The sequence below is a fragment of the Achroia grisella genome, unplaced genomic scaffold (assembly GCF_030625045.1).
Source record: "Achroia grisella isolate CSIRO2021 unplaced genomic scaffold, CSIRO_AGI_Agris_v1 utg862, whole genome shotgun sequence".
Classification (NCBI taxonomy): Eukaryota; Metazoa; Arthropoda; class Insecta; order Lepidoptera; family Pyralidae; genus Achroia; species Achroia grisella.
In genome coordinates this window covers 503,070-529,652 of record NW_026713046.1, presented here as the reverse complement: position 1 = coordinate 529,652, position 26,583 = coordinate 503,070, and the positions used below count along the sequence as shown (strand labels likewise).

Here is a 26,583-nt window from a genome sequence, read left to right as displayed (position 1 = left end):
CCAATCAACAGCCTATAAATAAGCTCCATCTTTAAAAATGACAATACGTCCATACAACTTTTTCAAGGGGTTGTGAGGGTTGAAAGGGAAAATCCCTTTTCAACCCCGTACGGGTTGTACGGGGTTTTAATAATTTTTCGCATTAAAAAGTCGCCTTCTTCCTTTCTAGGGTCTAGATTATTTGTGTACCAAATTTTATTTAAATCAGTTGAGTAGTTTTGGCGTAATAGCGCGATAGACAAACAGACAGAGTTATTTTTGTATTTATAATATTAGTAATTATAAAGATATGTGTGTTTCTATGTAAACACATATAATCTATACTACAGTCCTTATAACCACAGATAACATAATATTACATATTATAACAATGACATAATCTATATATATCAGATAAACAGTATTTACGCTGCCAAACAAAGACTTAAGTATATATATATATGTATATGTATAAGTGTATAGTAGGGAAAGTGTGTCGTCTGGTCTGCCGACTGGACGATAGGCTTTTACAGGTGTTATCACGTTATCAGTGATGCAATAGCAGCAGGTGTGGCCAACCTTGCGGCGCCGCGCCCGCACCGCCCCGGCACGCACCACCCGCACAGGGCTGCCAACCGTTGCGAAATATTAGGTCCCCATTACGAGGTCATCATTGCTCATTCAATTTAGTTGGAGATTAAATTATAAAATCATTACATAGTATAAAAAAAGTCGCTGTCGCTGTCTGTTGCTATGTATGCTTAAATCTTTAAAACTACGAAACGGATTTTGGAGCGGTTTTTTTAAATAGATAGAGTGATTCAAGAGGAAGGTTTATATACAATACGTATACACCCATGCGCAGCCGGGGCGAGTAGCTAGACTTAAAAAAAAATTATGTTTTTCCATAGAATAGAATAGGAATAGTCTGTATTAAAATAAACTTAATATAAGCATTTGTTTTGAATAGTCATATTTTTTAATTCTACCACTCATTCGGAACGCAGACTCATCACAAGAAGAATGAGCATGAAACTTGTGTGTTGCTCTTTTAAATAAAAATTGTTTAGAGTTATATTTTTGAGGTTTGTGTGAATGCAAACTGCTAAATAACAAAGTTAATATTATATAAAAAATGGTTACTTAAGTAACAAAATAAATCAGTCATGATTATAAGAGCTATAAGGTATGGAAATAACTGTACATATATAAAAACTTAAAGTAGACGATTTAAAATAAGTTTCTGTACAAGAAATATCTACCCTCTAGGTCGTTAAAATATATTTATCTATATATATCTAATAAAATTGGAGTGTCTGTTTGTACTATTTAAATAACCGTTATTACTACATGCATACGAATATAAATACGGTACAAACATTAAAATAACATTTTTTACAATTTTTGTCTGTCTGTTTATTCCGGCTAATCTCTGAAATCGCTTGACCGATTTTGACGGGACTTTTCTTGGCAGGTAGCTGATGTAATAACGAGTAACTTAGGCTACTTTTATTTTACAAAAATAGGGTTAAATTCCACGCGGACGAAGTCGCGGGTACAGCTAGTTTATACATAATACATGAATGAATACATAATATATTTAGATATACATAAATTATGTACTGGATTAGAATTTAATTTCTCTTATCAATTAGTCTACCTAACTAGGTCAGACCTGTTTCTTGGGGACTGCGAGAGAAAGAAAGAAAAATATTTTTAGTGTGTGCTAAAAAGATATATTACGTGTACATTACACAGTTAACAATTATTATATATCGAAGAGGCGTACAAGGTTGGCAAGTTAACATATATATATATATATTTTTTTTTCTTTTTATTTATTCTTTATATACATTTACATTGTTAATTTACTGTACTTCTACACTAGGCTCGCAAGCCTGTATTAGGAGCTTGATATTACAATTCGAGAGCTTCTTTGTTCGAAACAAAGTTAAGTCGCAACTGGCAACCCTGCGTCCAACAACAACGCCGTAACTACTGAACCAACTGTGTTGTGTCAGTCAGTGCCTCGCTGTGCCTTTAACACGACGCTCGTGCCTTACATTAACGAAACGACCTTACTTTATCAATTACGAAACTCGCCGTCTGTCCGTACGTACTCTACGATCTGCAGTGTTTATGCCTACCTACATATATCATGCTCTCAGTGTAGTGTTTACAAACATACAGTACCGGTTTGTAACTAGGCCGGCTTACAACAAAACCAGTGCATTTATCACCGCCACATGCAACTATGTGAGTGTTTGTGATTTTCTTGTGTGTTTTTGCTGAGTGAAATGGCGCGGTCGCCGAGGAGGATCGCCGCTCATCGGAGGGCCAGGAGTCGATCCAGGGAGCTCACCAGACTCCGCACTCAGCTCAATGCAAAAGGTACGTTTGTTTATCGTTTCTGAATACAAACACCGCATTACCGGTTTAATGTTCTGTCGTTATTTGGCGCGAATTTCATGATAATGGGCTTTAATTATAGATTATGTTTGAGAAGCGATGTCTATGTAATAACTAGTAACTAACTAATTCAATATTGATATTATCTATACATCTATACATGTAAATAAAATTGAAGTGTCTGTTTGTAATATTGAAATTAGCGTTTTTTACTACATGCAGAATATAAATACGGTACATACACCAAAATAACATATTTTACAGTCGTCTGTCTGTCTGTTTGTTGCTAATATCTGAAATGACTGGACCGATTTTAACGAGACTTTTTTTGGCAGGTAGCTGTTGTAATAGGAAGTAACTTAGGCTACTTTTATTTTAGAAAAATAAAGTTAAATTTCACGCGGACGAAGTCGCGTATACAGCTAGTTATTAATAAATAATTTACTGATTATAAATGTAATAGTAATTTACTGATTATAAATGCAGTATAATAGTGTTTTTTATTAAAATAATAAGATTCCCTGCAAAAAAAAGTGAGATAGAGTTGTGTCTATAACAACCAATTATATGAAAACTTACTTTGAAATTTTATTTATTATAGTTACAATAGTAGGTCAATAGAATCTATGCCTACCTGTATAACATTAGGACTGTAATCCCAAAGAGGATAACTAGAGGTATTGATGGGATGACGAGCGTGCATGGCAATAGTTGTTCATGCACGGGATTGTCATTTAATGTTAGACATAGACACCTATATAAATATACATTGTAAATAAACTGGCTTTTAAAAAAAATATTTAATTGAGTTTCTTGCCAGTTCTTCTCAATTGGATCTATATACCGAACTGGACTTGCCCTTAAATAAATTCAAAACATCTGTTAAATCATATTTACTGAGCAAGGCCTATTACTCACTAAACGATTACTTGAATGACGAGCGTGCATGGCAATAGTTTTCATGTTCGGGATTTTCATTTAATGTTAGACATAGACACCTATATAAATACCTATGCATTGTAAATAAACTGGATTTAAAAAAAAAAGTAATTCAATTGAGTTTCTTGTCAGTTCTTCTCAATTGGATCTATATACCGAACTGGACGGTAGGGAAAAAAATATAATATAAAAAATTTGACGTTCATAAGCGGCTAAAATGTCCTACATGAATTTTTTATACTAATAATGAGTGCGTAGCGATTTCTATGTTGATTATCGCATGCCTCTTACTTGTTATACTGTAATTATTTATATAAAAAAAACATCTATTAAAAAGAGCAACACACAAGTTTCTTGCTCATTCTTCTTGTGATGAATCTGCATTCCGAATGAGTGGTAGAATCAAAATATGACTATTCAAAAGTGCTTGTAATGAGTTTATTTGAATAAAGATTATTTCTATTTCTATTTCTATTTTAAATTTCGAATTGAAAATTGACGTGGCAAACACTGAAAAAGTCTATTATCATTTGAATACGTATGTACATAAATAAAAATACAACTTACGAACACAATGTTACGAAACTCTAAAGAATCGAGTTCAAGTTCAAACTTAACGATCGTACATTTTTATACATGTGCCTTTCATTCGTACATTTTTTTGTTTTACATTTTGCACACTTATTATAATATTGGATTAACTCAAAGATTACAAATTTTGGAATTATCACTTTATTACTGTGGAAATAAAATCTAATTTCCAAAATTTCAAATTTCTGAATTACACCAGTATTGTACTATATATGCGATTTAGTTGATCGCAAATTTGTACTTATCTATATATATATATATAAATAAAATTGATGCAATTATTATTTTATGTATCTAGGTGACTGTGTCCCATATCTCTGTTTGTAATATTGAAATAACCGTTTTTTACTACATGCATATGAATATAATGTTACATACACCAAAATAGCGTTTTTTACGATTTTTGTCTGTCTGTCTGTGTATTTGATCCGGCTAATCTCTGTAATGGCTGGACCGATTTTGTTGTGACTTTTTAGCAGGTAGTTGATGTAATAAGGGGTAACTTAGGCTACTTATATTTTAGAAAAATAAAGTTGAAGTCACGGGAACAGCTAGTCTTACACATTCATCGTTTTTCTTGAATTTTCGTTGATAATTACTTGTTGACAACACTAAATTAAACACTGCACTGATTTTTGAACTTTTTTTTAATGGATTCTCTTTTTTTCGGACTTCTCTAATGCTATTAGAGAAAAAAGAATATATTTTAATAATCTATACATATAAGTAAATAAAATTGGAGTGTCTGTTTGTAATATTGAAAAAACATTAATATAAACAGACTAAGTATAGAGAGAGAGATACCAAAAAGACATTTGTTACAATTTTTGTCTGTCTGTCTGTTTGTTCCGGCTAATATCTGAAATGGCTGCGCCGATTTTGACGGGACTTCTTTTGGAAGGTAGTAGAATAAGGAGTAACTTAGGCTACTTTTATTTTAGAAAAATAAAGTTAAATGCCACGCGGACAAAGTCGCGAGTACAGCTAATATAAATATATATACGTATCAAATTAATTAGCTATGTTAATGTCTGCGTGTCGGTCGTTGTGCCCTGCCTGGCTACCCGGCAGGCTTCCTCGCTAGTGGGTCACCTGACCTCACCTCACCTTGACATATTTACCTATACAAGCTCAAATTCCATGAGCCATTAACACCGATGACCAATATTTTGCTCTTTGGATCAAAAGGGGACATTGGTTTATGTACAACTAGCTGTACTCGCGTGGAATTTAACTTTACTTTTCTAAAATAAAAGTAGCCTAAGTTACTCTTTATTACATCAGCTACCTGCCAATAAAAGTCCCGTCAAAATCGGTCCAGCCATTTCAGAGATTAGCCGGAACAACAGCCAGACAGAGAAAAATTGTAAAAAATGTTATTTTGGTGTATGTACCGTATTTATATTCATATGCATGTAGTACAGTTATTTCAATATTACAAACAGACACTCCAATTTTATTTATATGTATAGATATAATATAGTATTCAAAAAATGTATGTCCAAGTGCTTATGTCCGGTGTCTAGTACCTACAACACAAGCTCTGCTTAAAAAAGAAACATTGTTATAACTATTTCAAAGTGATTAAATTAAGTATATTTGAATAAATGATTTTCTATTCTATTCTATTCTCTCTCTAACGTTATAATTTATTTTTCATACTGCTTTCTTGATATATGATAGCGTAGCGGCTTTTGTATTGATTGCCGCATGCATCCTCATGTAAAGTGCGAATACTGTAACTACCATATAGTGTGGTCGAGTGGAATGAGTAGTCATGCTCACTAAAATGTTCAGACATGTGGCGGCGTGGTGGGCCGGGTCATTGGGCTTCCTAAAATATGGTCGAGCGCAGTGATGGCTGGCTCATCCGTCATACTCGTGAACGAGTGCTGCTTGTAGGGACTGGTCTGCTCTTATCACTACGACTGATTTAATCTTATTGTGTTTTTATATTTGAGCCTAAATAAATTAGTGCTGGTTGGTAGTTTGTATTCACACGTTTCGACTTGTAAAATGTGAACTTACAAGGATTGTTTAAAAGAGCAACACACAAGTTTCTTGCTTATTCTTCTTGTGATGAGACAGCTTTCCGAATAAGCTGTAGATTTAAAAAAATGTTGACTATTCAAAAGTGCTTAAATTAAGTTTATTTGAATAAATGATTTTCTATTCTATTCTATTCTATTCTATTCTCTCTCTCTGCCTTTAAAGTTTCGTATTATATAGTGTTCTTATATTATACTTACTATACTTTAGGATATTTTTGTGAATAAGAAACTATCAACAGAAGCATATAACAGATGATAATAATAATAAAACCAACAAATAATGAGAAAAAAAAATAATAAAAAAAAAATTGTCACTACAAAACCAGCTATAACTGAGAAATAATATATATACATAATTATAATAATAATAAATCCATTTGTTGCCAATATTAGTATAGTTACACATTTATACATATTCAGTATGATTGGCTGATCATTTGACTGATGGGCGTCCAGCGCTGGATTTCAGTTTGTACCAGATATGCAATTAGAATGAACAAAATTATTAAATTCAATCTCGAGGTCAGTTTGTATAAAACCCTATCAATCAATTGATTCTGTATCAATCGCACACAGTAATAGCTATATTTCGAGTACCAATGGCTCAACCAGTCATGTCTAAATTGGTACAATTCATCATTTAAGATTCATAATATATAATACTAGCACCGGGGCGAGCCCGGCTTCGCACGGGTGTATATGTATTATACATATAAACTAGAGATGAAACGGATATCCGGTATCCGACCTATCCGGCGGCCTTAATACTATTCGGCCGAATGCCGGATAACTACTATCCGGCCGAATTAAAAAAAAATCTGGGTATTTTTTTATGTATTTATTTAGTATTTAGTCTTAGTATTACATAAGGAATATAATTAGTTTTAGTTTCATATTTTTAATCACTTAGTAGTGAATAAACAGTCATTTACTATTAAGTGATTAAAAATTAAATAGAATAAAATATAGTGAATAAAAATAGAAAGAAAATGAATTTATTAGTTAGCTTAATTCCGCCGGATATCCGGCTATTCGGTCACATGTTTGGCCGAATATCCGGTATCCGGCCAAACTGCTATCCGTTTCATCTCTAATATAAACCTTCCTCTTGAATCACTATCTATTAAAAAAAACCGCTTCAAAATCCGTTGCAAAAAATTGTATGCTTACATAATATACATAGAAAACATCCAACAATTATACTTATGAATACTCGTGTTTGTACCGAGATTCGAACCCGCAACCATCGGATGTAGGCGGTGTGCTAAACCTCTAGACCACCGAGGCCGTCTAGACAGATTACGGTATTCAAACACATTTAAAAATCTCGACTAAAATGGACGAGTTTTGTTTCTTATCAGTTCTCAACTGATAAGCTAACCGATCTGAACGGGATAGTTATAAAAAAAACATGACGTGTATGACTAAATGGGAAAAACATATTATGCACGATTATGACGTTGATTTTGAAAATAATAGTAATGCACCTGGACAATTCACAAAACGCCATCTCCCCTCCAATCGATCCCCCCTCCAATTCATACGGGAATTGAAATAGAATAGAATAGAAAATCATTTATTCAAATAAACTTACATTGAAGCACTTTAGAATAGTCATTACATTTTTTCAATCTACCGCTCATTCGGAAAGCTGTCTCATCACAAGAAGAACGATCAAGAAACTTGCGTGTTGCTCTTTTAAATAATTTTATTATTACTTTACATTTTTAAGTTTAAGTGTGTGAATACAAACCACCAATTAGCACTAATTCAATTAAATACTGAAATAGAAAAAATATTGAATATATAACCAACTGGTTAAACAATTAATAAGAGGAAATCATTCATAGTGATTAGAGCAGACCAGTCGCTACAAGCAGCACCCGTTCACGAGTATGACGAATGAGCCAGCCATCACTGCGCTCGACCATATTTTAGGGAGCCCAATGACCCGGCCCACCACGCCGCCGCGCCGCCACAAGTCTGGACATTTTAGTGAGCATGACTACTCAAAATTACGACGTATCAGGGATTCGAACCTAAGTCTAGGCTTTAATACGGACACTAGCTCTACATCGCACGGGGAAATCGATCCCCCGTCCAATTGAAACGGGATCGAAATTACGACGGCCTGAGCCGAGGTTCGAACCCCTAGTGGTGCCCTCAGACTAAAGTCGTATCCGTCAGGCGGGAGTTGCCCTTCAGCCGCTCCATAAGTCCTTCCGCGGGTTTGGAGTGCCATCTGCACTCGCCTCCTATCGTCCGGTGAAGCTGTAAAGGCCAGCTACGGCCAACAACATTAGAGTAGGCCGAAAAAAATGGCATATAATCCTAAGGTAAACGAAGCTTTTATTATGGATACTAGAAGACAGTTTTTTTTTAGAAAGACAAACACCCAGTCCGGTACTATATCTGCTAAACCACTACACCACCGAGGTCGTCCACGCCAAATATGTTTAAACTATATACATTGCACGGTATTGCACAAATATCTACTTTATTGAATGGTAGAGAGCGCTGCACATTGCGTGACTCACACGCAGTCTCGTATATTCGCGTTTGATTTATTTGCAGTGTCGTAAATAACCGCTCGTCCGTACTACCGGTAGGGTTGCCAACACCTGGAAACCAGGAAGGTCTAAATCTCTTAAAATTTGTACGTAAAAATTAAAATGCAGCGCACTAGCGAACACAACGGCATTTTGGTTTTGGATTTTTGCATAATATTGTTGCATATATGTCGTGCCACCTATTGAGGAAAAGGTTCATTGTCACAAAATTTGTTCTTAAAATTAAAAGTGTCCAGGTACCGGCGAACAAATTAAATTAATCGGCATTTTCATTATTGTTTCGGTTTTTGTATTATATTACATATATTAGTGCTCGTTGTACATGAATTATCTGCTTGTCGCGTATGTTGAACGTTTCCGAATAAACGTATTTTTAGTCTCCTGTGGGCTAATTATGTAACACGATATGAAATTGTTTCTGTTGAAGTTGTGATGCAATATGAAATCATTTCAATTTAAAAAATGCGATCAAGTAAGGTCGAATGACCGCAACATAAATCATTTCTATCGATAAAACACTACTATGAAGTTGCAGCGGAATATTGTTAATCCGACCAATTTAAAAAGTCAGTACATTAGATAGCTTATACCTTTAGAGGGATACATTTTAATTTATTGGGTTGTTACACTAGTTGGTTGATTTGAAACAATTTTTATTGCGTTCAAAAATTACAAAATATACTGCAGCGTTCACTTGTTCTTTTATTTTAATTTTATTAATAGACATTTAATAAAATAAAATAAAGAAAGTCTATTCTATTCTAATGAAAAAATAAGGTTAATAATTTTGAATATAAAAGCATATTTTATACAAACTATTTATAATCATTAATAATAATAATCTAACCTACAAATTAAATTTTCTTTTCTGCTATAGATACCTAGGTAAGTACGTAGGTATCCATATAAATTTAAAATGATATGGGCACATCTTTTTAAATTTGTACATAATTGTAAAAACTTTAAACAAATAAATTTATTTACTTTAAACAAATCACAGAGCATCATAAACGTTGTATTCCGTTCACAGAGCACCGTATTCATTGAAATAGTTTTTTAATTATATTAATATCATAATCAACCCTAATTTTATATTAAACATTTACTCTAGTTAATACAACATTCTATGTGATTTGGGACGAAAATAAAATATCGAATTGGCAACACTGATGTCGTGTTGTGAGTCGTGACAATTTTCCCATTTTAATAAATTTAAAACCTTTTCACGACTTTCTACGTAATATTTAATATAATAAAAATATATGTAATACTGAAAATTACCAAAACAAGATAAATAATGCTGCTAATGCTGATATTTTAAAGATTGTAACCAAAAGAAACACCTTCTAAATTGTTTCTCATAATGTAAAAACCGTTTCAATTCCACGCTGTCATTTCGGCAAAATAGCGATTACGTGACATTGCAACGAGGTTACTAAATCGACATTCGATAGAAATAAATTTTATCGATATGTAAAGTTGCATTTACGTTGCAATGCTAGTTGACAGCGTCAAATGGCGTCTATATGATCGCATTATTGACAGATGACGTCATTTTCACTACGTTACATACGAAAATCGTTGCGAACGAAGTTACATAATTAGCCCACTGGAATTAAAAAAAAAATTCAATATTTAATATTGAATTATGTTTTTTCAGTGAGGAAATTATTAATGGGTCTATTCTTTATTATTAAAAATAAAGAATAGACTCATTAATAATTTCTAAAACTTACTCTTAACCATATTTAATATTTCTCAACAATTTAAAATATTATATGTTATGACATCCGGTTTTTCGAGAGTAGTGGGGCACAAGATACGTATACGAGCAGCCCGCGAACGGATCGGAAAAGTTGTGAGCAGGTTATATATACCATGTGTATTAATATATATATATATATATTCCAGAAAATAATATCTTTCGTCTTCTCTGTACTTACTGGTATTGCCATATAAAAAATGTTTTAGTTTTATTTGTACATCTACTAAAAGTGTTGGTATAAATTTATTCTATTCATGAATTACATGGTTTAAAATAATATGAGAAGTTATACAAATGAATGCAATGCATTTGTGATGATTGTATTTCGGGCACGTTTTAATCCAAGAGGTGGCAACCCTTTTTAACTTGGGGAAAATCCCTCAAATTCAAATTCAAATTCAAAATTGTGGAGGGATCTTTTCCCAGTTCTCTCACCGCGCCTCCCTCCCATCTCGGCTCTTGTAGTGTGGAAGCCAGACTTGAAAAGAGGTGGCAACCCTACTGATCGCTCGCAGCGCCCTCTCCTCTTGTCGCTTGGCAACAGGTAGCAAAGCAGGAATAAATTTTAAACATGCCAAAGGTGCTTTCATGTTATATCATAAAAATAGCTCGGCGCCGAAATTATGTTTGTTTTATTGATTTTTTATATCTCACATCGTTTGGTCATACGAAACATATTTTTATATGAATCAGTCTTTAAAAAATGTTATTTTTATATTAAGAATAATCTCAGGACAATTTACATCTAGTCCCAAGTTAGGTTAGCTAAAGCTTACGTTATGGGTACTAGATAACTGATACAAGTGCATAGATTATTTCATAAATACATACATATACACTAGCTGTACCTGCGACTTCGTTTGCGTGGAATTTAACTTTATTTTTCTAAAATGAAAATAGCCTAAAGAACTAAAAATTATTTTGTTCGTCTTAATTTATTCGTTCCATTAGGTACTGATAGGTTCAAACTAATACATTTACATCCTGCGTCATCCCTTATTTTATCTTCATGGGGGTTGAATATATCAAAATCCTATTTAAGCGAACGTTTTCAACATAGTAGCTCCAATCTTTAATTTCAGTTCAATCAGTCGAATATCTAAGAAGATTTATACAAACTTTCATCCCCTATTTTATCCGTATTTTGGTAGTGACATTTATCAAAATCCTTTCTTAGAGGATGCCTGCGTTATAGTAGCTATAGTAGCTTTATGCATTCAATGCCTCAGCCCGTTCGGTTTAAAATTGACAAAGTTTCATACAAACTTTCATCCCCTTTTTTATCCCTTTGGGGATTGGTGGTTTTGATTAATTCTATAATCAAAATCCTTTTTCAGCTGATGCCTACGTCATAACATCTAATTGCATGCCAAATTTCAGCCCGATCCGTCCTGTGGTTTGGGCTGTGCGTTGATAGATCACTATGTCAGTCAGTCACCTTTGAGTTACATAAATTTTACTTGTTTCTTATTTATTTATTTAGATAAATAAATAAATAAAAAACAAGTGAATGATTATGAATGGAGATGTTATCGAGTCCCATCTTTCACGAAATAATAAACTAACTAAACTAAATTACTACTATATCCACAAAGTAAACACATTGCATGCAGAAAGTAAATATTGTGCAGTGTGAACAGCAGGCCGGTGTGTTATAAATAACTGGTTTAGTGGTAACAGCCAGCCCACGACGCCGCGAAGGTCATCGTCTGCCACGATTTACAATCACTCGATTGTGCGGCAGAATAGAATAGAATAGAAAATCATTTATTCAATTTTTTTTTTATACTATGATGGTTGCAAACAAGGCCATACAGCCCATCTGGTAAATGGTTACTGTAGCCTATGGACGCCTGTAACACCAAGGGCATCACATGCGCGTCTTAATATACCCTTCTTGAAAAACAGCATGCTGTAGTCTCGTGGGAAAACCTCGGCTGGAAGTTCTTTCCACAATCTAAGTGTACGCGGGAAGCTCCTCTGAAACCACACTGTTTGAGACCATTTAGGTTCCAGCGTGTGGAGATGAATTCCCTGTCGATGGCGAGCGGTGCGATGGTAAAAGATGGCCGTCGGTATTTTCATAATAAGCAACAATTTCTTAATAAACTTAATTCAAGCACTTTTGAATAGTCATAGTTATCATTCTTTCAATCTACATTCGGAAGCTGTCTCATTACAAGAAGAACGAGCAAGAAACTTGTATGTTACTGTTTTACCATAAATAATCATTGTAATTTTACATTTGACGACCTCGGTGGTCCAGCGGTCTAGTACACCGCTTTACGTCCGATGGTCGCGGGTTCGATTCCTCGCACGGCACAAACATTTGTATTCATGAGTATGATTGTTTGTATCGGTCTGGGTGTTTTCTATATATAATATGTATGTATTTACAAAAAAAAAAATATCTATGTATTTGTATCAGTTATCTAGTACCCATAACACAAGCTTTAGCTAGCTTAACTTGGGACTAGATGGCGCTGTGTGAATTGTCCTAAGATTATTATTATTATTTCCAATTCGAAACGTGCGAATGTTAACCAACTAGCACCAATTTGACAGCAGAAGACTTGTTACACTCTCTTGAAGCCGATAGACGAAATGTAGAGCAACTAGCTGTGCACGCGGCTACACCTGCGTGGAAATAGTCTATGTTTTATTCTGATGTATAAGCTATAGCTCTCTGGAAATCAATAGACAAAATGTAGAGCAACTAGCTGTGCACGCGGCTACACCTGCGTGGAAATAGTCTATGTTTTATTCTGATGTATAAGCTATAGCTCTCTGGAAATCAATAGACAAAATGTAGAGCAACTAGCTGTGCACGCGGCTACACCTGCGTGGAAATAGTCTATGTTTTATTCTGATGTATAAGCTATAGCTCTCTGGAAATCAATAGACAAAACGTAGAGCAACTTGCTGTGCCCGCGGCTATACCTGCGTGGAAATAGTCTATGTTTTATTATGATGTATAAGCTATAGCTCTCTGGAAATCAATAGACAAAACGTAGAGCAACTTGCTGTGCCCGCGGCTACACACGCGTGGAAATAGTCTATGTTTTATTCTGATGTATAAGCCATAGCTCTCTGGAAATCTATAGACAAAATGTAGAGAAACTAGCTGTGCCCGCGGCTACACACGCGTGGAAATAGTCTATGTTTTATTCTGATGTATAAGCCATAGCTCTCTGGAAATCTATAGACAAAATGTAGAGAAACTAGCTGTGCCCGCGGCTACACCTGCGTGGAAATAGTCTATGTGTTATTCTGATGTATAAGCCATAGCTCTCTGGAAATCTATAGACAAAATGTAGAGAAACTAACTGTGCCCGCGGCTACACCTGCGTGGAAATAGTCTATGTGTTATTCTGATGTATAAGCTATAGTTCTCTGGAAATCAATAGACAAAATGTAGAGAAACTAGCTGTGCCCGCGGCTACACCTATGTGGAAATAGTCTATGTTTTATTTTGACGTATAAGCTATAGGTCTTTGGAAATCAATAGACAAAAGTAGAGTAACTAGCTAAGCCTGTGGCTACACGGTTATTCTGATGTATAAGCTATATTACTGTAAAGTTTAATCAAAATCCATTCAGTAGTTTTTGCGTGAAAGAGTAACAAACATCCATCCATCTACTCTCACAAAATTCCACGTTCATAATACTAGGTTTACCGCGCAACTGCGACTGCATCACACTTACTTCATGATATAAATTATCACTATATGTACTATCTTGGAACCGCTGTGCTAGGAATCGAACCCGCGACCATCGGCAATACGGCGATGTGCTAAACCGCTAGACCATCACGACCGTCTTTTGTATCCAAGGAAATAGATCCCGGTTTTAGTTAACAGTAAACTATAAACTTCGAAGTGACTAAAGGAATTTGGTTTATAGTGAACTGGGTTTTCGCAATACTCGTTCCGTTAATAGAGCAATACTAGTTACCTAGAATCATAGTGTTTCTAGTGAACGGATGCTGGAAATTGAATAAACTTGCTTCTTAATACAGCAACTTATTCATTTGTTTTCTATTACACTTTTGTATATAACTAGCTGTACCCACGACTTCGTCCGCGTAGAATCTTCATTACATAGTATAAAACAAAGTCGCTGTCGCTGTCTGTCCGTCCCTGTGTATGCTTAAATCTTTAAAACTACGCAACGGATTTTGAAGCGGTTTTTTTAATAGGTAGAGTGATTCAAGAGGTTTATATATATAATGCATGTACATCCGTGCGAAACCGGGGCGAGTAGTTAGTGATTATATAAAGAAAAAATATTCATTAATTTAACCCAAAAAAAGTTTCATCGTTCTAGCTTCAAAAAATGACGAATACAAACTTCATACAAACTTTCATCCCCTATTTTATATAAACCCTTAGGAGTAAAATTTTAACAAACTTTAAATGTCATGTTTATTTATATATAATCAAACATTTTTTGATTATTATCATGTTTATTTATATATATAATTAAATATATTTTCATTTCATTTCATTTTAATTTTAACAGCCTAAAAAATAAGTTTCAAACTTCTAGCTTTAAAAATGACGATACTTCTGTACCTTTCTATTTCATACCATAACCATTCATCATAGCAAGTCGTAGAATAAAAAATATGACTATGTATATATTTAAAGATGCTTATATAGAGTTTATTTGAATAAAGGCTATTTCTATTTCTATTTCATCTCCACTTCCAACCCCTTACAACCCTTTTTCGCATTAAAAATCTTTAATTTGGCGTCTATATAGGAAGCGAGTTACGCGAATACATACTGACGTCGTAAGTGTTGATTACTTTTATATTACTGAATACGTTTTATAAATATACAACTTTACGGCCACGGTGGTGTAGTGGTTAGCATGCCGATGGTTGTGGGTTCAATTCTCAAGGTCTAGAGCAGGGTAGGCGAATCTATATGCATCAATGTGACATTTTTTCCAAAAGATGTTTAATGGGGTCATTGACGTACCATTAAATAATTTTGACTTTCTGATTATTTGGAAAATAATAATAAATACTATCAAAATTCTCTATGAAATAAAGTAAACAAAAGAGGTACATTTTGAATTGTTTTCATTACACGCATAAATTAAATTACTGTAAAATTAGTGTGACTTCTGTTGCTGCAGGTTAGATGACAAATAATTTATGTCAGGCTTGTACGATGTTACTTTTAGCAAAGTGTTTGCTGAACTGGATTCATCTGTCAAACGGTTTGTAACCGAGTTTTTAATGTTATTCATCTCTGAAAATAATGACTCGCAGGCATAGGTAGGTGAAAATATTGTTAAAATAGCATTAGCCAGCTTCTTCAAACAGTTTTATGATCGACTACGTGCCTAACACTATAGTGTCGCGTGCTGTCAATGGCACGCGTGCCATTGGTTCGCCTGCCCTGGTCTAGACTATCTGTGTAATTCGGTTCAGACAGTCATTTAAATCGGTTCAGTAGATACTTCTAAAAACGAGTAATTTAATAGGAAGATTTTCCTTAAACTTTGCATTATTTTAATCGCAAAGTGGGTATATGTGGTTAATGAAGTTATTGTTTTAAATCATGCTTTATTATTGAGAAATGATTATGAAAATTGTGATTAAGTAAAGTCATCAGTGTTTGAGGCCGACTCATCTTTGACATCATTGGTTTTTTTATTGCCTCGGTTTTGCACGCCGCTTTATTTCTGATAGACGCGGATTCGCTTCCTGGCAGGGTACAAACATATTTTTTAGTATGACAGTTTGCATTGGTCTGAGTGTTTTATATCTATATTATGTGTATATATTTACACATAATATACATACAAAACACTCATACTATATATATATATTATTAATGTAGGACATTTTAGCCGCTTATGAACGTCAAATTTTTACATTATACTCGCAAACTTTCGCGTTATAGTACTAGCTGACCCCGCAAATATTCTATTGCCATTCTTGCCATATTGATTAAAACAGCTGTTAAAAATAAGGGTTGTGATAGAAGGGTAAAATTGTAATTGTACGTATTTTTTAATGCCACATTTTAAAATAAAAAAAAATTGTTAGTGTGGACAACCCTTATCACTTAGGGGTATAAAAATGGATAGTAGCAGATTCTCAGACCTAACTGATTATGCGTATAAAATTACATAAAAATCGGTCAATCCGTTTCGGAAGAGTAACTAACATTGTGACACGAAAATTTTATATATAAGAAGATACTTGTACACCCGTGCGAAGCCGCGGTAGGTAGTGATATATAAATTTTAGATGCAAAAATTTAAAAAACATATGACTAATCTAATACGAAACCACGCTATCAGTTTCAATATTAATATTTTTAAGGTTTAGATACCTATATTAGCAATTTGTTATTTCCCTGTACGCAGCCCGCTAGGAGTGTTACTCACTGCTATTCTGTTTAATTTTCAACAAATAAGTACGGCGTCAATAGAATAGAATAGAATAGAATAGAATAGAATAGAATAGAATAGAATAGAATAGAAAATCATTTATTCAAATAAACTTACATTGAAGCACTTTTGAATAGTCATAACTATAGTGTTCACTTATTTGTTATTTATGTCTTCTTGTATGTAAGTTGTTATCGACGTAATGTCGGCTCGTTAGCCATAGCTCCACGTCTTTACTCCGCGGCGCTTGCGCAGGGAATCCCTTCCCTCTTGCGCACGGCGGTCCGTGTACGCTCGGCTCGAGACGATAGATAATAAACTGCTAGTGTTTCCACATACACTACATCTCTCTCCTTTTTAAGTTTATTTTCTTTTCAAGCATGAATCAATCCACTCTATTAGGTATTTGTTCCTTGGAGGCATGTGTGCTACGTTACAACGATGGTGGACTCATTTTGACACTATATTGCCACACATAAGCCGAATGCCTCTAGTGCGATTGGCCTTTCCAGCGTAACCAGCACCGTGATTTTTCCTCCTCTTTTGAATATAAATTACATTTATATATTAACTCCAATTTACTCTGTGTTTCACATACTTCACCTTTCTTCTTTTATATTTGTTTTCATATAATCGTTATTCCACTTTGTTATTGTGTAATATTATGTAAGATTAGTATAAAGCACTTCTGAAAAAATGTTGTATGTTTATGACCAGAATATATCTATCATAGTAGTCACTACTTTATATTTTGTAGGTTTAAGGTAAATACTTATATTTTTTCCATTCTATCTGTCTCATGCAATGTGTTATTTACATGTAGTATTTTTCTTTATCATGTACATTTGAAAACTGATTATCTAAAACATAATCTGGAATTTCTTCAAAACTCCCCACTATTTATTATTATCATTCCATAAAATATTGATGGGTCTTGTGGTGGTATACCAGAATATTATTATTATATCAAGAGTTGCATCAACAATTGCAAGCGACTTTCCACTATATTCTGTCTACACATCTGATATCAGTCCATGTAGTATTAATTGGGTATAACTATAACCATTCTTCATCGTACCAAAATTATCTCTCTTATCACCTGCATTAATTCAGTGCGATCGACATATACCACATATATCACCACAGCGACTCTACGTACTCCAGCAATCGTCAATTATATTAGTTATAGAAATTATATTTTCGACCAAAATTAATTTGTGTCCTATGACTTTTGATTTATTATATTTTACTGAATCCGCTCCATTTCACTCCGATAATTAATATGCATTAAAACTGGCAATTTTTTATTACTTATATTCAACCGCAATTTAATACAACATTCTATCAATTTACCTTTAATGAATAGGACACCATTCATCAATACACAATACAATGCTTGATGACCCCGCCAAAGACAATTTAACACAAACTGGACGTTAATACGCAATTTAATGCTTAACGACCCAGCCAACGCAATTTAATGCAACCTGTCCGTCAATACGCAATTTAATGCTTGACGGCCCAGTCTACCTTACCTCTGTAGCTCCTTTTTTAGAATATCAATGCCATTGTCACCGTCATTATAACTCCATTGAACTTCTTAATTCATCCTCTTTAAGTATTGGTTATTAGTATTATGCTCATTGTTTTTCTTCCTTTGCTAATTTCTTTAAGGTCATCTGAGCCAATAGTCACTTTATAAGCAAATCATGAACTCCTGCAAAACACCAAATTTTATAATTATAGCACAATTAAACGCCACTCTTATCCATTTAATTTTCACAATATATACATTTATGACTACTAATATTAAACATATTTCAGATTTATTTACTCCACAAGAATGTCCAGTAAATAATTCTAATCTAAAGTATAGGAATACTAATAGTATCCTCAGAACTATTTTTTTTCCAATAATGTATCGTTAGTAATTGTTACTATCATGCATCATGGTTTACATTATTATCTAGTAATAATAATAATAATTGTGCAGCCATAATATAACGCACCTCATTCACAATAATATACCTCGTATATAACGACTTCCTTGATTTAACTAATTCTTTGTAATCCCTTGGATTTTCCATAAGAATCGATGTAAAATATACCTTTACATTGCGACATTATCTTTTTTTTTTTTTTAATTTGGAAAAACACCTCTTTATAAGGAATTTTTTTTTTTAACCCAAAACCTTTATATAATGTTCCCACCAATGGTATGACTCTAACTCTACTTATCTCTTATCTCATAAAATGTGATTCATGTCAGGACATGTTTCGACGTACTTTTGTTCGTAGAACAATAATTGTTGTTCGATGGAAAGTAATGTAAAGTTTTGTAAACACTGCTGCTCGTCACTATTGTTAAAGATTCAAGTTGAAATGGCTTAGACAGGTTTTTTACCTTTTTATAACGAAGTTTAGACCAACGTACCTTCAACATAATAAATCTCAGTTCAACAAATTACTTGATATACTATATATATATAATTTTTTTTTTTCGATTTGTTTTATCGAGGTTGCACTGTAGTACGTATGTAAAAGTTAAAACACGCTAATTTGTCTAAGCTACCCTGCAATGCGGCCAAAGTATTTAGAGAGCGACCAACACCAGTACTATGACGATAAACAAATACATGTATATATTTTACAACTACTACAATGAAGCAGGTATCATTTCCTATTAGCTATCTCAAAACTCAAAACCACATTAATACACTTATTTCGCATATCGCGACACTACACAACTCCAGCCGCAACTTGATTAACTGTCAATTAAAATGACTCCCCATCGCTCCAACATCCCCGTCACAGTCATATAAAACAGCTGTCAGCGCTGTCTGCATGTGATCACAAAACAAATTCTAACTCCATTCCACAGCTACTAAATGCGGTACATTAATGCAATTATGGCTATTATTCCTATTATTTATTCAAGCTTCTTTAAATAAAGAATATTCATATTCTATTCCATGTTCCCGAAACTTCAAAGAATATAAAAAACATTTTTTTTTTCCACTCTAATAACCCCTTCACTCATCCGCATAATGCATTAGGCGAGTAGGTACAATAATTCAGAACTTAATAGTAGTTCTATTTCATGTAACCATTATTGTGCAATTTCTAATTTACTGGTATTTTTAAATTAGAGAGAATCTTAAATATGATTCCATAAAGACATACTCACCACCACTGTACTATACTATAGCTTATTATTAAAAGTTAATCACTATCATTGCTGTAAAAATAATAGAATAATTCTATATACATAATTAGGTATCCTTTTTCTCGTTCCAGTGTTACTGACTATAGAAACCACACACCGCATACAGAAACAGCACTCCTGTACCTTACATCCGACCATAACTAGCGACACACTTCCTCGCAATATAATAGTCGGCATCTCAACCTCTTGACTACGTTGTTTTTTGTTTTTCTTCAACAAATTCATTAGACACTAAATTCACCAAACCAAAAGATTGCCTTCTAGGTCGCAAGTGTAGATGCGCGCTTCATTTTAACACAAAGCACAAATTGTTAAAAATATGCCAGACAAGTAGATAGGCACCTTGCACTACACAACATGTATAGTAGACCCCAACATAATATATCAAACTAATAATTAATCTACATTTAAAACCTTCCTATGCAAAACAATTGCAATTCCCACCGGCATCCATTGGAATGCTCACTAATAATTATTATTTATAAATTATATAATCTAAAAGCCAAATCCAATCCAAATAAAAACATTTTAACCACACTACTTCGCGGCTCTGCTCGAATACCAGAATAAAATAGTCTGCAGGTATTCCGAACAACTCATCCGCATCGAAATGTATGGGACACTGTTACCCAGATACTTCAACACTTGCAATCAATTAAGGCAAATATAAATATTGTTCACCAAGCACTGCTCAAACCGTGTGTGTCACCCCACCTTAGATTTTACTATTGTTGTTTTGTATATAATACCCAACATCAGTACTATAATGCAGGTACAATTGTCAGCTCACCATCATTTGTAATAATATCGTATCACCCGACAACATCGTAATATTATCCCGTACAAAATGTAATATTAGGTTATCATGTGATCATTACAGTTAGAAAGAGGAACTTTAGACCACTTCCATTTGCAGCAATACCCTAAAAGAAAATAGTGACATTTGATATTTGTCACCACATCTGTATAAATACAATAAGGCGGCCCTATTGCCAAAAGTAATTAAAGTGCATCGACACCTAGAAAAGATAAAGCAAAACAAACGTGTCGTCCGCACAGTGCTCTATTCTACTTTATACCCACAGGTCTATTGCATCACGTAATATGATGTCCCACTAAACATCTCACCGTCACCGTCCCCTCATGAAACGAACATGCAGCGCCAACTACAATCATTACCGATTTTTTATTTCAACACGGAAATACGGAAGGGGAAATGGGATTGTTAAAATAATCCCACTACTAACAATGTATCACGCCAGAGGGACCTCCACGCGGTTCCCCCCAGAAACCATCGCGACAAATTAACACGAACCCACCACGACGGGCCAACCGATCCTATCCCCCCCGCTCATTCTACCATACTCCATCAGTGCCACGCCAGCGCAGGCAGTACACCATTATCATACATTAAAATAATAAATCACGGATATACGTAAACATATTACTACAATGATTATTAATACGACTATTCCTACCAGCTAGAAACACTATAGGTATAGCAAGTACAATTTATAATTAGGTACCTACTTACTTGGCGCAAATCGATCGTAAACCGATGTTACCCAGCTATTGTTTTTTCTGTATAGGTCTATATAATTCGCTCCCCGTGCGGCCCCACCATATTCCTTCTAAATTTGTAATTACTCCGTACCCGTAGGTATATGTATATCTTATTAAATGATTTTGTACTTATCTTTATTTATATCCATTTTGCCTCGTCGCCACATATAGTGTTCACTTATTTGTTATTTATGTCTTCTTGTATGTAAGTTGTTATCGACGTAATGTCGGCTCGTTAGCCATAGCTCCACGTCTTTACTCCGCGGCGCTTGCGCAGGGAATCCCTTCCCTCTTGCGCACGGCGGTCCGTGTACGCTCGGCTCGAGACGATAGATAATAAACTGCTAGTGTTTCCACATACACTACAATAACATTTTGTTTTTAATCTACCGCTCATTCGGAATGCTGTCTCATCACAAGAAGAACAAGCAAGAAACTTGTGTGTTGCTCTTTTAAATAATTTATTCTTACTTGCAATTTAAGTTTAAGTGTGTGAATACAATCTCTCTACTGCTAATGTATACTTTTTTTTATTAATCTTATTTGTTTTCTACTGTTTTTCTTATCACATTTCTTTCTTTTTTGTTTTGGATTAAAATATATTATCTAGTACTTCAGCCGTGATTTGATACGGCCAAAGATTTAATTGCTTAATGTGTTCCTTTGGATTGGATGCTAAATTATCGAAATAAATACATATATATTATACTAGCTGTACCCGCGACTTCGTCCGCGTAAAATAGTGACCTTGAGCAAATAATAAAAAATATATATTAATAATCTAACCCAATAAAAAAGTTTCATCGTTCTAGCTTCAAAAATGAAATTTCCATACATAATTCCATACAATTCAATCAACAGCCAAAAACTAAGTTTCAAACTACTATCTTTAAAATGAAGATACTTCCATACATACCATACATACATTACATCTCCCCTTTCAACCCCTTATTACCCTTTTTCTTGTTTTTTTTAATGCTACTTATATTAGTGTCATCATGTACCAATGATAAGATGTCGCTATACTGTAACCATTTATGGCTGAGTCCTGTGGCGGTAGGTACTGATATTTTCTCAACAGCCTAAAAAATGGGTTTCAAGTTTCTAGCTTTAAAAAATGACAATACATGCATACAACATTTTAACTCCCCTTTTGACCCTTACAACCCATTTTCGTTAATTATATTTAATCAATACGCAAAAAAATAAGATTGAAGCTTAAACTTCTAAAAATTCCTCTTTCAGTCTCTTATAACCCTTTTTAGCATTAAAAAGTAACCTATGTCCTATCTCAAGATCTAGACTTTAAATTTCATTTAAATCAGTTCAGAAGTTTTGGCTTTTAAGACAGACAGACAGAGTCACTTTCACTTTCATAATATTAGTAAGGTATTTATTAAATAAACTGACCCAAAAAAGCGTAAGAAAAAAGCTTAATCGTTCTAGCTTCAAATATGACGAATTTCCATAAAAACTTTTATCTGCTATTTTATTTTACCCCTTGAATGGTGACCATGTGATATTTACAAATTTAAATGTCATATTTATTTATATTTAATAAACAGTTTAAACATTTCTTTAAATTCTTTTGAAAATTGGTGGTTCAGTTGGCCAATAACATAATAAAATTTTGTTAAATCAAAATAATAGATGTGATAGATAGATATTCTAAATTGCAAACTATCCCTCTACTTGCGCGAACCATATCTCTGACTCTACTGGCCAGAATGGAGAAACGCGTATTCCGAACCTGAATAGCTCGGATGGAACGGTAGATGTTGTTTCTTCCAAGGAAATGTTGTCAAATGTATTGACAACATTTTTAATATTATATGTTGTTTTATTCTTCAAAAATATTAATAATATGTTCTTACGCTCTTGTCCAAGAGCAGGGTCATCAGTTATAGGCTATACCAGGATTATATTTATGTATTTATAATCTATAATATATAAAGCTGCATTACGGTGACTCACTCACTGATTGACATAGTTGTTCTCCCAGAAGGAGCGTCCGGGGGTCGAGACGATGTATGGGGGAAATGTTCCTTTGGCTAGGGTGACCACGAGAAAATTCCGAAATTTGGGAAAATCCAAGATGGCGGACAAAGATGGCGGCTAACTTTTACAGTTTCGCTCGGATCGATTCCGTTCAAAGAGTGATTTGGCACGTCTCGGCGGGACCCAGAATGTGGCGTAAAAACAAAAAATTAAAATCCAAGATGGCGGCGAAAAAATTGCCAAAAACTGGTTGAAAATTTTCTAGGGTTTCAAAAACCGAAATTCCCAGGGTAGTTGCGGGGGTGCTGGCGACACCGGTTGTAGGGCATAGGAAACTCGAAGGACCCGACCTCTAGGGAAAATTATGAAATTTCGAAAATCCAAGATGGCCGACGAGTTGGGGGCGTGTGAATTTGGTCCTAAAAATCCGGATTATTTTCAAAATCATTTTTTAGGTACAGGGCAACCCCGCAGCGAGTCGGCTTCTATGGGGCGATGATGGGTCTCGGTAAGAAGTATTGCCAGCGATAAAAAGAATTTCCGAATTTAGGGTAATTTGGGAGAAATGTCCCAAAAAGTGGGAAAAAATTTTTTCGGCATTTTTGACAAAAGAGGCATCAAGGCCTATCGAGAAACATCCCCTAAAGGGTTTTAGGTGGGTTTTGTTGGAATTTGCTGGCAACACCCATACATGGTTTGACCAAAATAGAAATTGGGGTGTCTCTCCAAAAACTGAAATTCCTAGGGTACTTGCGGGGGAGCTACCGATCCCTATTATAGGGCATTGGGAGGCTGAAAGACCCGGCCTCTAGGGAAAATTATGAAATTTCAAAAATCCAAGATGGCGACCAAGCTATGGGAGATTTAGTTTTTGGAAAAAATTTGGGATATTTTCAATCGAGTTTTTGCTGCACATGGCAACCCTGCAGCTAAACGCCACCTACTGACATGGGTAAGTCTGAGTAAGAAGATTTGCCAGGTCTAAAATTTTTCCCCGATTTTGGGTTAATTTTGGAAAAAAGTCCCATAAAGTGGGAATTTTTTTTTTTGACATTTTAAATGAAGAACTCGTTTTGGTCTACTACAAATCGTCCCCTGAAGGGTTTTAGGTGGATTTCTTCAGAATTTGCTGGCAACACCCATACATCATCGGACAAATTTTGAAATTGAGGTCTAGCTTCAAAAACTGAAATTGATAGGGTACCTACGAGTACGCTAGCTCAACGCACTGTACGGCGTCGGATAGCCGAAGGACTCGGCCTCTAGGGAAAATTATGAAATTTTAGAAATCCAAGATGGCGGCAGAGATAGGGGAGTTTTGCTTTTCGGAGAAAAATTGGGATATTTTTAAATGTAGTTTTAGGACACTTGGCAACCCCACAGCCAGTCGACTACTATGGAGAGATGATGTGTCTCAACACAAAGTATTACCTGGTATAAAAATTTTCCCCGATTTTAGGGTAATTTTTGAGATAGGTCCTAAAAAGTGGGAAAATTTTTTTTGGACATTTCAAACAAAAGAATGATGAAAATCTGTCAAAAACAATCCCCCTATTGAGTTTAGGTGTTTTTTGTCAGAATTATCTGGCAACACCTTACATCAGTTTTCTTAGAGAATAGAACTAGAAGGAGTCGCTGAGGCTCTATACAATGTATGAACGAAATGTTTCTGTCACTAGGGTGAATATGTCAAAAGTATTAAAAAGTAAAAATCTAAGATGGCGGCCGAGTTAGGGTACTTAATTTATGTTGACAATTTTAGGGACTTTTTAAAATTCAATTTTGGGGTACAATTAATCCCTGACGCGAGTTGACTTCTATAGAGCAATGGAAACTCTCGGTGGAAAATTTTACCTGGTCTAAAAAATTTTCCCCGATTTTGGGGTAATTTCGGAGAAAAGTAAAAAAACGTGGGAATTTTTTTTTTTTTTCGTTAATTTGAACAAAACAGTGATGAGCATTGGTTCAAAATCATCCCCCAAAGGATCCTAGGTGGTTTTTGTCAAAATCATCTGGCAGCACCATACATCGATTTTCATAGTAAACCGTACTAAGGAACTAGAGGTGTAACCTGGGCTCTGTACAATGTATATATGAAGTGTTTCTGTCACCAAAATGTATGTGTTAAAAGTATTTAAAAAGGAAAAATCCAAGATGGCGGCCGAATTAGGATACTTTATTTATTATGACAATTTTAAGGTCTTTTTAGTAAATTCAGTTTTGTGGCACCTATCAACCCTGCAGCGAACTGACTTCTATTGAGGAATGGAAACTCTCGGTGCGAAGTATTAACTAATTTTCATAGTAAACAGTACTAAGGAAGTACTAGAAGGAGTCACCTTACATCTGTACAATGTATGGACAAAATGTTTCTGTCACCAAAGTGGATAAGTTAAAAGTATTTAAAAAAGGAAAAATCCAAGGTGGCGGCCGAGTTTGAGTATTTTTTCTCTGATGATAAATTTACCTGGCTTCCCTGCAGCGAGTCGACCTTTATTGAGCCGTGGTAGATTTCGGTTCGAAATATTACCTAGGTTACAAATGTTCCCCGTTTTTTGGGTAATTTTGCAAACCCAAAATGTGGGATTTTTTTTTCGACAAACTATATATAAGAGCAACGGAGATCTATAATAAATATCATTTTAATAGTTATATGCGATTTTTTGTAAAATTAGGTGGCAACACCATGCATCGATTTTCGTAAAAAGTAATATTTACTAAGGACCCACTAGAAGGATCGTGTCTCTGTACAATATATGGACGAAAAAGGAAAAATGGTATGAAAATTTTCCCCGATTTTGGGTAATTTAGAAGACAAGTCCAAAATGTGGGATTTTTTTTTCGATATTTCAAACAAAATAATGATGGATATCTGTCAAAAATCATCCCCTTATTGGTTTTTGTCACAATTATTTGGCAACATCTTAGATCAGTTTTCTTAGGGAATAGTACAAGAAGAAGTCACCGAGACTCTACATAATGTATGGACGAAATGTTTCTGTTATTAGGGTGAATACGTCAAAAGTATTAAGAAGTAAAAATCTAAGATGGCGGCCGAGTTAGGGTACTTTTTTAAATTCA

The 26,583-nt window shown here is 34.4% G+C and overlaps 1 protein-coding gene across 1 annotated transcript in view; it reads left to right on the top strand.

Annotated features, from left to right (window-relative positions):
* Window positions 1-2,025: 2,025 nt before the first annotated feature.
* The window catches only part of LOC131852795 (phosphatidylcholine:ceramide cholinephosphotransferase 2-like), a 200,469-nt gene continuing 175,911 nt past the window's right edge, over window positions 2,026-26,583 (top strand). The window contains exon 1 of the mRNA XM_059203526.1: window positions 2,026-2,370. Coding sequence (XP_059059509.1) covers window positions 2,277-2,370 — 94 coding nt within the window. The 5' untranslated portion in view covers window positions 2,026-2,276. The remainder of the gene's footprint in view (window positions 2,371-26,583) is intronic.